The sequence below is a fragment of the Rutidosis leptorrhynchoides genome, chromosome 1, assembly GCF_046630445.1.
Source record: "Rutidosis leptorrhynchoides isolate AG116_Rl617_1_P2 chromosome 1, CSIRO_AGI_Rlap_v1, whole genome shotgun sequence".
Taxonomy (NCBI): domain Eukaryota; kingdom Viridiplantae; phylum Streptophyta; class Magnoliopsida; order Asterales; family Asteraceae; genus Rutidosis; species Rutidosis leptorrhynchoides.
This window is the reverse complement of record NC_092333.1, coordinates 223904064-223918426: the sequence shown is the minus strand read 5'-3', so window position 1 is coordinate 223918426 and position 14363 is coordinate 223904064. Positions and strand designations below refer to the sequence as shown.

At 33.4% G+C, this 14363-nt stretch overlaps 1 protein-coding gene across 1 annotated transcript; it reads right to left on the bottom strand.

Annotated features, from left to right (window-relative positions):
- Nucleotides 1-6158: 6158 nt before the first annotated feature.
- Nucleotides 6159-8792, bottom strand: LOC139894943 (putative F-box protein At3g24700). The gene is made up of 2 exons (XM_071878122.1): nt 7538-8792; nt 6159-6372 (listed from the first exon to the last, which is right to left on the bottom strand). Exons 1-2 carry the CDS (start codon nt 8790-8792, stop codon nt 6365-6367), a joined length of 1263 nt encoding a protein of 420 aa, XP_071734223.1. The 3' UTR covers nt 6159-6364.
- Between the last annotated feature and the right edge of the window lie 5571 nt (nt 8793-14363).

Below are 14363 nucleotides of genomic sequence, written 5' to 3'. Positions count from 1 at the left end.
GCAAGGGCAATAAAAATTCATGCAAATTTTCATGTTTCCTTTTGGGGTGATTGTATTTTGGCAGCCACTTATCTTATAAACAAGATGCCCATGCCAAACTTATCTTAGAAATCTCCTTATGAGGTTCTGTACAATAAAGAACTTGCTTATGACCACCTTAGGTCCTTGGTTGTTTGTGTTATGTAGCCATTACTAAACCTCAATTTGATAAGTTTGCCAATAAGTCCATCAAATGTGCCTTTATAGGGTATCCACCTAATCAAAAGGGGTATAAACTATATAATCTTGAAACCAAGGAAATATTTTGTAGCAGAGATGTCATATTTCAAGAGAACATATTTCCATTTCATCAGCATTCAATTCCATCTTTACCAAGAAACAATTCTATTTCAATTCCAGTTTATGATTCAGATGAAGATACAATGCCTATCTTACAGAATTCCATACATATGCATGTTCCTTCTACCTCTACAAGTGATCTGAATAATTCAATTCCTGTTGATTCATCTTCTACTTCTGTTCTTGATCAACTTCTTCATCTACTCCTGTTCAAACAAGAAAGTCTACTAGAATCAAACAAAACCCTAATTGGTTTAATGATTATATCATACCTACTTCCAATGCATCTGCAATTTAGCAACTCTCTTCATCTCCTGCTTATCCATTATTCACCAAGAATGATTTTGCTCACGTGTCAGAAGATTATGTAACTTTTCTAGCAAATGTGTTTTCAACGGTTGATCCAACCATATATGCTCAAGCAAGTCAAGATTCTCATTGGAATGAAGCAATGGATACGGAGTTAGAGGCATTGGATAAAACTGACACTTGGGAAATTATAGAATTACCTTCAGGTTGCAAGTCCATATCTTCCAAATGGGTTTATAAAACTAAGTATAAGGCTGATGGAACAGTGGAAAGATACAAGGCTAGATTAGTCATCAAAGGTTTTCATCAAAAGGAAGGTCAAGATTACAAACACACTTTCTCCCCTGTAGCAAAGTTGGCTACAGTGAGGGTTCTAATTGCCATTGCCACTGCCAAACAATGCCCATTGCATCAATTAGATGTTAATAATGCCTTTTTGCATGGTTTTATCGATGAGGATATCTATATGAAACCACCTGATGGTTATACCAAAACTAAGCTAGGTCAGGTATGCAAACTAAAAAAATCTCTTTATGGTTTGAAGCAGGCATCTAGACAATGGAATTTAGAGTTAACCAAGTTCTTGGTTTCTTTGGGTTTTACTCAATCAAAGAATGATTATTCTTTGTTTGTCAAGAACACTGGCCTGACTTTTACTGCTGCATTAGTTTATGTGGATGATATTTTATTTACTGGGAATTCAATTGATGAAATATGCAAAACTAAGTCTGCTCTTGATAGAAAGTTTACTATTAAGGACTTAGGTATTGCCAAATATTTTTTTAGAATTGAAATTTGTCATACTGAGAGTGGCACATACTTGAACCAACGAAAGTATATCTTGGATTTACTGCAAGATGCTGGTTTGACAGCTGCTAAACCAGCTAAGTTTCCTTTACCTCAAAATTTAAAGTTGGCATTGGATAAAGGGAAGCCTATAGAGAATGCAGAATCTTACAGAAGGCTAATTGGTAGGTTGTTGTACTTGACAATGACACGACCTGACATTTCCTATGCAGTCCAACATTTAAGTCAATTTGTTTCTAGCCCAAAAGATTCTCATGTGCAGGCTGCAACTCATCTACTAAAGTATCTCATGGGCACAATTTCCAAAGGACTCTTTTATCCAGTTCAACAACATCTACTGCTCACTGGGTTTTCTGATGCAGATTGGGCATCATGCTTGATGACTAGAAGATCTTTAACTAGATATTGTATCTTTTTAGGTCATTCTTTAGTTTCCTGGAAAACAAAGAAACAACCTACTGTATCACGTTCATCTACTGAGGCAGAGTATAGGAGCATGGCTGCAACAACTTGTGAATTAATTTGGCTCACTTATCTGCTTCAGGATCTAGGTATTTCAGTCACACATCCTATTACACTCTTTTGTGATAACAAAGCAGCTCAACAGATAGCTGCTAACCCATGTTATCATGAAAGAACTAAGAACTTGGATATAGATTGTCATTTCACAAGAGATAAAGTGCAAGATGGGTTTCTCCAAACTTCTTATGTTCCTTCACAACTTCAATTGGCAGATTTAATGACAAAAGCTTTAGGCCATTTACAACATTCTGTTCTTAGTTCCAAGTTGGGTTTACAAGAACCTCCAACTTGAGAGGAGGGGGGGGGGGGGGGGGGGGGGGGGGGGGAAGGGGGGGGGATGTGGAATATATAGTTATATATCAAGGTGTGCATTTGTCATAGTGTAGGGATGTAAAGTGCAAATATGGCTAAGTCGTTACAGGTTAGTTATTTACTGTCGATAACTGTTATATTATTCAGATTAGGGCTTAGTTGAGTTTAGTTTTTCATTTTTGTAAAATTCTTCATGTAATCCTTCAGTTGATTCTAATGGAGATTGTTTGATCATACTTGATCTTGTTATTTTCTTAATCGTTTCCACATTTCATAGTGTTTTATCCTGTTAATATAACAAAACTATAACTCTGACTTAAAACTGTAGGGTGGCTATAGCCCTCTTTTGTCTTTACAAAGGTCCGTCATCGGGACAATGTGGTGTCTTCGAGATGTATTCCGATTAAAAGTGCTTTATTTGATAATATTCATTTGGCTTCCTTTTATTGATTTGAACATAGAAGAAAACTAGTACTAGTTTTTTGTGTGGTTACGGTGTAAAAAAGTATTATAGTTTATTCAGGGGCGAACCTAACTCTTTACCCGTGGAGTCCCGTGACACCACTAGTTATGGAATTTTTTTTTACAAACGATTATTAAAAAATTTACATGACTCCAAATACAATTGTAGGACCCCATATTATTTTCAAGTTTATAATTTTATCGTATGAGCCACTAAAAAAATATTTAGAAATTAGTACACTTATGATTTTATAGTATGAGCCATTAATAAATATAAATATATAAAGAAAAGTGAACCGTTTTTATTCTCCTTACTTTTATTCAAATTTCAACTCCCAATCCCAATCTATAACTAACCATCTCCATTTAGCTAAGTAGTTACCGCCATATCTTGAGTGTTTGAGATGTCTCGAGTTCGAGCTTCGAGTAGGGATTTCATAATTCAATTTACTTTGCAATTGACTATGGAGTCCTCAGGGGGTTTTTTTTTTTTTTTTTTTTTTTTTTTTGCAAATGATGGGATATGCCCATATATAGCAAAGTTCCTTCGGGGGTTTTGTTTGGGTGCAATATCCTGAGTCTTTGCTAGCGGGTGTATGAAGTAAACATGATCTGTGACTTCCTGGATATGATAGGGTGGGTGGCTAATGGCCCCCGTCAGTGATAATACCGCCGGTTAAAAAATACCCAATTTATAACGTATTTTTTAAAATGTGTTGTATGGATAGTTATTAGTTACTTTTTTTTCATTTACTTACAGACTTACAAAATTGTTGATTTATATAACATAGTTATTGTTTATACATTGATTGTGGCACTTAAGATGTAATGACCCGATTCGCTTCGACCCGACTCGCCACGTTCAATTTTATATTTATATAAGTTAACGAAAAAAAATTAGGACCCCATTGAATTACGATCCTAAATTCGCCACTGAGTTTATTGTACAAACAATAAAATTGTTCTCTTGGTTTTGTAACTTTTCCTCTAGCTTCTTGAGGTCTTTTGTTTTTAATATATTTTCGTCGCTCAAAAAAATATTGTTACTTGAACCTAAAATCTCATGGTGGGCACCTCCAACATTGCAAAAGTCGGCTCGACTAGACCGATCAAATTTGTATAAAAATACTTAAAATCGGTCAATGGTCAAAGTCATGCAAAAACTGGTAAATCTCATTCATATTCGGTCATAGTCGGTCAAATCAGTCAAGTAGTTGGCTAAAAAATAGCAAAAACTAGAACCCCTCATGAACCACGTGTTCACTTTTCAAAGACTTTATATCTAACATGTCAACTTGCCAAAAGCCTGGATTTTTATTTAAGTTTGGTTTTTGCCAAAAAAAAAAAAAAAAAAAAAAAGAACAAAACATAATAACTCCAATGATCAAGAAATACAAATTAAAAATTTCTCCAAATAATATGCTTAGTGATTCAAGTCCCATGATAACTCCAACCTGTCATTTTTCGATTAAGACCCCTATTATCCCATTTAAAACCAGGGGTTTTTTAACCTTCATTCACATGAATATGCTCTGAAAAACTTTTATTAGAAGTATGTAATTTCAGCAAAGGGCCGTATGGAAGTATCGAGGTACCCCTCTGATCTTGTGGTCATGATTTCAAGTCCCGGAGTGGACATTATGTATATGATCGTGCAGAAATTCCAGTTAGGGGTGTGCGTTTTCCTTAAAAAAAAAAAAAAAAAAAAAAAAAGTATGCAATTTCGTATATTAAGTCGCTCCATCATTTTTCGGAAAGCATTTCTAAACATGTGCAATTTTTTCAACACTATCTTCCTCTGTATTTCACAATTCTACCCAGTTTTAAAATATTATTACAAACTCTTGTTAGATATTCAATTGCAATCTCATCAGGGATTTGTTTATGTTCAAAAACTTTTTTAATACACTATTAAAAATTATTACAAACTTCAGTTAGAATTAAAAAAATTCTAACTCGGTCAATCTTTTTAACACACATTTCTTTAGTTATTTTATCTATAGGCAATGGAACTCCAACTTGACTTGCCATCTGACGAATTTCACCATAATTCTAATGTTCAAAAGAAACATTATGAACACTAATAGCCCAAATGAAAATCTTTATTGTACTCTTTTTATTCAACACACTCTATTGGTTGTCACTTATTCAAGATCAATGGAACATTATCAACAATCCAAGGACCAATATCAAGCACAAACTTCATTCCTTCCTAAATCTTAAAAGTTAAAAAAGAAGAAACCGGAAGTGATTTCACTTATACCACAGGTGCTCAATATTATCCTTAAGTGATAGTTAACCACATATTATCCTTAACGATAGTTTACCACAGAATAAGGGATATCAATTCCAATAACAAATCTATATAAGTGCAATGAATAAATATGCAACACTCTGTTTTTAGTGACCTCTTCTTTCGATAACATCTCATATGGTTTTCTATTAGCTTGTGCAGATTTCCTGATCTACCACCAGAAACTTCATCAGGAAATATAAATTTTAATTTTTATATAGAATGGCTATGGCGATTAGGTCCAGTGGTCATATCATCACAAACATTCAGATCAAACGTGTTAAATTTGGATGGCTGGTATGTGCTAACTTATAAAAACGTCTCCCGGGTCTAAAGGTGGCAATTCGGGATGGGTTTGCATTCTAAAGCTACTTAACCAGAACCCAACCAGAATACATAAAAGAGTTGTGTATTTCAACCCAACTTAAACTTGCTAAACTTAACTCGAACCACATAACCCATTTAATGTTCTCCTCAAACAAGTTTTTCAGGTCAAACTGGGCCACATTAGTTAATCTTCTCTAAAAATAATAGTTCATCATTAGTAAACATGAAAGTGCCTATAAAAAGTCTAAACATAGTTATACGCGTCATATAAATTTTAATTTATTACCATCATATTTAACTCAGCTAGCAAAAGATTATCAAACATTTTTAAACCAACATTTGAGAATTTTATGTATAAAATTATAAAAATATTCTCCATTATGATCATATATGATAAGTGCAAAATGGAATAGTCCCAAAGTTATGTTAAGTAGAATAAATTTAAATTAACATAAGAATTTATTCGTGTTGGTGGGTTAACCCAAACACACATTACCTGATCCAAACCCAACCCATAATAATAGCATGTTGCAGGTAAAAAACGCTAACCCCCCCCCCCCCCCCCCCTGTCTCTTTTGTATTAACTTTTAGGTTGTGTCAGAGGTTGACATCCCTACTCGGGTCAGTGGACTGACCCGCTTACCCAAACATGAGCTGAAACGATAAATGGGTTGGTAGTCTGAGAATCTTGATCATAACATGTTAATATAGTGTTGGATTTGGGGCTGTGCTAGAAAATCAGTAGCAGATCAAATTATCTTATCATATTTTGAACAAACACCTAAATGTTAGTAACTATGGACTGCAGAGTGTAAATTAAGTTTCAACCTCATTATTATGACATTTATTTATTACAAGTGAAGACATGAACAAAGTAAGAATTGGAGTACTACTTACAAGTGACTGAAAGAAATCAACCAAACAATAACATTTTGTCTCAAGTGCTACAACATCACATGGTGCATCTTAGTCCAGGATACGAAATGATCTCTTTCAGTTAGCTGAAAAAAAAAAAAGAAAGGAAAATAAGTGAACACCAAACAATGAGATAGATTAACAGAGTCAATCATTGCAATTCAAAAACATAAAAATTTATATAACTCCTTAACTCACAATGAGCCAATGACTGGAATTTATATAACTCCTTAACTCACAATGAGCCAATGACTGGACTTTCAGAATTATTGACAGCAACATAAAGACAAAGATAACCATTATGAACAAAATGAATATGGAGGAACAAATAAAGAAAAATACATGATTTACACAATAAATAATTGCAATTTTAAGACATAACTCACAGTGACAAGACATTCTGTACACAAACATAGTGAGAAAGATAACCATCAGAATGCAACAGGAAGATCACTTTTTACAGCCTAAGATTTTTCCATAGGTAATCCGTACAAGCGTCAAATATAGTTCAAAATTATTATAATATTATTTCAAAAACAACCACTTTATAAGGGGCTTTTTTTTCTTTGGCCATTATGACCCAAATGAGGTCATTCATTAATTGAAATGTTGAAATCCCCATTTCCACGAATGCCTAACAGTTTTCTCTGGTAACAAACTATAATCCCACTCACTCGATTCAAGGAAAAGATGTTTTTTATAAGAGTTGTAAAATGATCATGAGAATTGAGTGCTTTAGCTTCGAACCATTTGCATATCACATAAACCATACATATAGATAAGATATTCTCTGCAGTAAATCCTGATTCTCACAACTCTAACAATGATGATATTGACAAGGAATAGTTAACTAGAAAATCATATTTAGAAGCTAACTTGAACATGGTCAAGTTGGTGTATGCAAACTATATACCATGGATTGGGCAGGCTCCTACATGACTATGTGACGGGCATTACAACCGAACTAATGCAGACCAAATAAGGGGGGTTTATAATGACATATCTACTACTTAATCACATTGATATGCCTGCAATATTATCATTTATCCAAAAAATTTGCAACTTGGATATCTCCTAATGGTGTATGTACTACTAACTTGTGAGTGGAGATTATTTATCATTTAGACGACAATAAAGAGGTTCCTAATCTTCTCTTGCAAATATACAGCAATGCAAATTAGATAGCTAAAAACTATCTACTTGATCATAAATTAATTTGTGTAATGTTTGCAAAATCTGAAATTCGATTACCTTGGAACATGTCAATCAACGGCAGTGTAGCATCATCATCGTCATCATTTCCGTCATCGTCAGCATCATTATTCTCGTTGTCACCGTCATTCTCAACTGCATCATCATCATCATCCTCATCATCATCCTCATCATCATCATCATTAATGAGGATAGTATTCGGCTGATCAATTAGAAGTAACGTTTCCGTGAGGGAGTGCACGGTGGTCACCATCATTGCATTACCATTTCCAAAAACATCAAGATCAGTGAATTGTTCTGAGGATGGATTGTAAACTTCAAATCTTTCTCCTTTGGACGGTGCTGACCTTATCAATATAGGATCACCATTCTTTCTAAACCCTAATACTCTATCAGATGAATCCTTTGGTGTCTGGAAGGTAAAAAAAATTTCAGTAGAGTTTGGAACACCAGGCTTCAATATCCAGACATCACAAACTTGTTGCTCGCCCTCTACATGATCATCAATCACAGCAAGAGACTCCATTCGCGTAGAAAGATACAACACTCCGGACAAAAGTGCTAAACTATCCAGTAGGTATAATTCTCCAATTATTTCACTTGTTAGATCAAATGTAACAAACATATTTCTACTATCATCTTCAGCAAGAAAATATGTAATCCCATTTATAACTACATGATTCAAAGTCAGGTCAACTGATTTACGAGGCTTATCGCTAAGTATAGTTCTCCAAACCCCTGAACTTACAGTATAAACCTCAACGTCCCAATTGACAGAATTACAAGTGGCACTATTACCATATTTCCTAATTTTGACAAGCTTAATCTCACAACTGTTAGGACAAACTCCGAAAACAACAACCGAATGTAACGCATTAGGAATAGGAATAACAATGCATCTTTGAATTAAAGGATTCCATATAAAACACTTCGTATCTACATTATCACTTTGATATAAACACAATAATCCGTGCGAGGAGCTGAGTACGAACGCTAGCATAGCATTAATTCGGTTAACAGTGTCAGGAACAGTAATGGGTATCTTATTTTGGGGAAAATTAGCATTATCAATAATCGGAACGTAATTTTGTTGAAACGCGTGATACATATTTGTTTCGTACCGTGCAAGTAGATAATGCAGCTGATTGTAGCGGACGCTGTGTTTAGTGATGAACGAAGGGCTTTTGATGATGGCATTAAATGGTTTTGAAAGCAACGTGCATCGAATCAACGATTTAATCGGAAGATGTTTTATGATTTCAGCTTGAATCTCGATCGGTAAGTTATCAGCCATTTTTAATTTGGAGTTTGAGTTTGAGGACATTTTGGACTTTAGGGTTTTGAATATTAGGGCTTCAATTTACAAAACGGAGAGTGATTGGTTATTGATCGAAGTGTGTATGAGTTGGAACTTGGAAATGGAAATTAAGACATAATTACACTTCTTGTTGTTCCTGTAGTATACCTCAAAAATCACTCCTCGTCCTTTTTCTATTTTTTTTGCATTCCTCGTCCCTATTGTTTTATCTTACTACATTTCCCGTCCTTCCGTCCAACAACTGTTAGTTTCAGACGTTAAGTTCTGACATGTAAGGGTATTTACGTCAATTTATCTTTTTTTAATATAGATTTGACATAATTACGCTCCTCGTCCCTGTGATTTACCTCAAAATACACTCCTCGTCCTTTTCCCATTTTTTTCACTTTCCTCGTCCCTGTGGTATTAACTTACTACATTCCTCGTCCTTACGTTCAATTTCTGTTAATTTTGATCGTTAACTACATCATGTGCAGAACATGTGAGGGTATTTTAGTCATTTTAACTCTTCTTTTTACCTCATTTTGACTTCTCTCATTCAACTCAAAGCATAATCCCTAATTTCTTACGTAGTATTTAATACAGTAACAATAACCACAAAAGATCACCATTTCTTTTTGTTTATCATCTTCTACCACCAATCTTTTCTTTCAAATAAACCCATTGACGATAAAAGCAAAACATCACCACCTGCTGCGTTTCTTTTACTTCATAAATACATATACATAGATTAAAATCAAAATCATAAACACATATGTTCATCCTTTCACTTCATAAATAGAAAATCTCAAAATCATAATTATATACACAAAATATCTCAATATCATAAACATAAAAATCTCATTGCAACATCAATAACAGTTGCTTTTAATTAAGTTGTCAAATTCTGAGAGCTGGATGAAACCTAGGCAGAAGAAGAAGACAGGTCAATTTTGCAGCCACCTTCAACCCAAACCCAAAGCCAAACCCAATCCCAAACCTGAACCCGAAAATCAATTTCATTACCGGCGACGTAAGTAATTGAGAACACCGATTTCGTTACCGGCGACGTGAGTAATTGATGTTAGCAATTTATGTTTCCAACCACCTTCAACCCAAACCCAAAAATCAATTTTGCAGCCACCTTCGACCTCAACCCTAACCCCAAAATCAGTTTTCCAGCACCTTCAACCCCAATAGTTGACCTTATCGGCGATTTCCTTACCGCCGTCACCTTCAACCCCAAAATCCGACCACTTTCGTTTTCCAGCCACCTCCAACCCCAACTATTAACGATAAGCTGTGTTTGAATTCCGAACTTGATCTGATGCATGAACACGAGTTTTAGAAAACCTAAAGCGGGTCTGATTAAATGGAATTTTAGTGGGTGTAATGAAAACCATTTCTTAATTTTTCAAATGAGAAAGGAATATGCAAGGGTTGCAAGGCCTGATTAGACTGAAAATGGTTGCAGGTGGGACGAGAAAGGAGTTAAAAAATTAGGGTTTATAAAGTTCATCCTTTGACTAAAATACCCCTCAAATGTTTTGCACGAGATGGAGTTAACGGTCAAAATTAACGAAAATTGTACGGAAGGACGAGGAATGTAGTAAGTTAATACCACAGGGACGAGGAAAGCAAAAAACATAGGGAAAGGATGAGGAGTGTATTTTGAGGTAAATCACAGGGACGAGGAGCGTAATTATGTCAAAAATTAAACATCAGCATATATATATATATATATATATATATATATATATATATATATATATATATATATATATATATACTACTCATGATATATATTACTGTTATACGGAGTAAATTGTTTTGAAGATCGTTTTGGAACTAAACGGTGTATGCAGTGTATTATATTATTATTATTATTATTATTATTATTATTATTATTATTATTATTATTATATTATATTATATTATACCTATAATCTAAAAGGTGGAAATAAATAGTATACTTCTCATGTTTTACAAACATACACTAAAGTTTTCATCTTCTAAAAATTATTATATTATACCTATAATCTAAAAGTCATAGTGGAAATAAATAGTATACTTCTCATGTTTTACAAACATACACTAAAGTTTTTATCTTCTAAAAATTAACGCATTTTCAAAAATTATACTATTGTCCAATCTTTTACAAATTCACACACAATTTTTATTTTACCATAAATCAACCTCTAAAACTCAAAAATTATAAAAAAATATACTTTTCATGTTACACAAATTTACACTAAAGTTTTCATGTTTTATAATTGACACATTTTACAAACTCACATTATAACTTTCATCTTTTATGATTTTCCACAAAAATTTTTTTTTTTTTTACAAATTAACCACAATACTTCACTTTTACTAAATTACCAATAAAAAATTTCTCTTACTTATATCAACCACTTCACTTTTCACTTTTTAATAACTATTCATTTTTATTATTATTATTAATTTATATATATATATATATATATATATATATATATATATATATATATATATATATATATATATATATATATATATATATATATATATATATATCATTGACGTGAGTCTCACTCTATTAATGGGGTATTTGGGCAACTTCTCTCGACAAAATGAAAACGATAACAAAAAATTAGTGAATAGTTACTTTCTCACTTACTACGAAACAACCACATAAATATTCATTTATTACAAATCAAAAATAACTATTACTATTGTTGATGTTATTATAACTGTTACGAGTATTATTTTGTTTTTTTTTTTTTGTAAACTTTAGTATTTTATCCGTTTCGATTATGTCATTTACTTCTATTATTTTCCCTCTTTTTTCAATGGAATTTAGCTAAAGTTCCCGACGCAATGCGAGGGAATCCCAACTCGTTGATATGAAATGGGGCAACTGGAGTGAATCGATTTATATTTTTTAATTTTTAAAATAAGTATTATAAGTAATTTAAATGTTAAATATATTTAATTAAATATATAAGGAAAAAAAAATCAAAAGTACCAACATGATCAAATGATATTTCTTGTATTCTTTTCTTCTAGACACACATAACAATAAAATTTAGAGTTTTTTTTTTTTTTCTTTGTAAATTTTGAAGTTTTCTTAGCTTGCTACTTGATGGCTATCCGTATAATATGTAAACCCATCTTGGGCCATGTTGGTGTTTTTTCTCTTTCTTTTATTTTTTATTTTTTAAAAGCAAGTCTTATGTTGAAAATAATTGGGAAAATACAACGATAAAACGAAACAAATAAGGGAAGGTAAGAACCGAACAAACCACCGAAACCTATACAAAGTGGAGGCAACTATGACATGTTTATGTACAAAGAGCTACACTACTAACAATCGGTAAGATAGTCAAGAAGATTATCTGATCCCCGTTCTAGTGTTCGAACACGAAACAAAGACTTCCGGATTAATTAACCATTGGTGCCATTCCAACGAGGATTTCTTGAGGCATTTAGAAATCCAACCGAAGCTTGTCGTCTGAATGATAGTTAAGATTTTGGACGAATTCCACACTTGATTCTTGAAAACAACTTCGTTCCAAGCTTTCCAAAAGAAGTAACTGCATTCCCACTTTCCACAATGCCAAATCTGTTTTCCCAACCTTGAGGGAGCTGGAAAAAGAGATGAGTCATCGAAGACTTGATCCAACGAAATAGAATTAACACTAGGGAGGTTACTCCACTTGAAAAAATTGATTCCATAGCTCGATCGCATGAGAACATTGAGTTAAACTGTGATCCACGACTTCATTCATGCAAATTAGACAAAGAATAGAATCTAGATCAATACCTCGTCTATCAAGTTCAACCCGTACTGGAATCCCTTTTTGAATTGCTCTCCAAATGAATATTTCAATTTTTTAGGGGATGCCTTTATTTCGAAGACTTTCACTCCAGTTCGAACCATTTAATCTTTCTGCATCGATAGAAATAACTAAGGATTTTATTTTGAAAAACTCATCCATTTCCATGATCCATTTCCATTTGTCTTCTGAATTGCTATTGATTTGTACAGATGTTAATAAGGCTTCCAGCGACTGCAATCCATTTTGAGCCATGCCCTGAATGGGCCTGACCCAATCCCAAGAGAAACTGTTACCAACCTGACTTGAAATGATTCGATCTTCCACCGTGGCCGACTTATTACTTTCGAGCATACCTGTTAAATGAATCCATGAGTCTTGACCTTCGAGTCCATTGATCCTGTCAAAAAATTGTAGAGCTGCCATTTCCAATTTCCTTCATGAATGAAGTTGTGAAATTGATACCCAATGAATATATTGTTAATCCAGCTTTGATGATGTTTCGCCATGTTGAGACACCCTTATAAGACCTGTCAATTTTAGGAAAAATCAACCCACCCCCAACCCATAAATGCTAGCAATCAATGGCGGTTCTATGTTATGTGGTGTGGAGTCCTATGACCCCACTAGTTTTGAAATTTTTTGTACTATGTACTATTCAAATTGTGTAGGACACTACTAAATTTAACTATAGGACCCCATATATTTTTAAAGTTTATAATTTTTTAAAATTAAATAACCACTAAAGTACCATTCAAATATAAATACGGAGTAGCTTTAAAAAGAAAAATTTGGGACCCCAATGATTTTTCATCCTGGATTCGCTACTGCTAGCAATAACTTTCATCCAAAGAGAGTTGTGGTCGGTTTTGAACTGCCACCGCCATTTTCCCAATAAAGTGGACCATGTTGGTGTTATTAGCAAAATAGCCTTTCGAAGTAAAAGGAAAAATTAAAAAAAAATTATGTAACAAATTTTTTTTGAAAAAGGGACTATAGTATGTAAAGTTAATGATGATGACTCAAACCTTGTGATTTTTTTTGTTAAAAGGTAAATTGGAGGCATCACCTAGAGGAATATTAACCACTTTCACAATCACTTGCCATGTGTCATACCCCCAAATAGGGCCGGGGTAAATATGACTTCGCAATATCACAACACAAGTATATAACGAGAACGACTCTACATGAGACGTTTTAATAAAACAAAATTTGATTTGCAGCGGAAAAGGAATAATGTTTACATAATAAAATTCATATGTAAATAACAAATGATAGGTTCTAAATATGTGGACTCCAATGCAACAGCTAGCTAAGCATCATAGGGCAGCACATAAGCTAATCTTCATCTGAGACAAACATGCTTAAAATGTCAACACAATGGTTGAGTGAACATCATAGGTTTAATAATCATAATAAGTTTTAGACCACAAGATTTAGTTCAAAACATCAAAATATCAATATGCCATGAGTTATAATATTGAGCTAAACATAAACCCCTGACACTGCGCGTGTGTCGGTAATCATTATTATGTACCCCCTTGTCGATCGGTCAATGGGTAGAGACGTCACTCTCAATAGGCCTACTCACAATAATTAAGCTTGCAACATTTCAATTCCAGCAATTAATGATATTATGGCGAGGATTTGCATGTAAAGATATAATCAATATAAGTTAACAATAATCTCACAAAGTTGCATATCAAAAATTTTAGGCACTTGTGTCTAAATTGTAAATCATTTAAAAGTA

Coding starts and splice junctions, on each gene's coding strand:
- LOC139894943 (XM_071878122.1), bottom strand. CDS start 8,792: ATGGCTGATAACTTACCGATCGAGATTCAAGCTGAAATCATAAAACAT.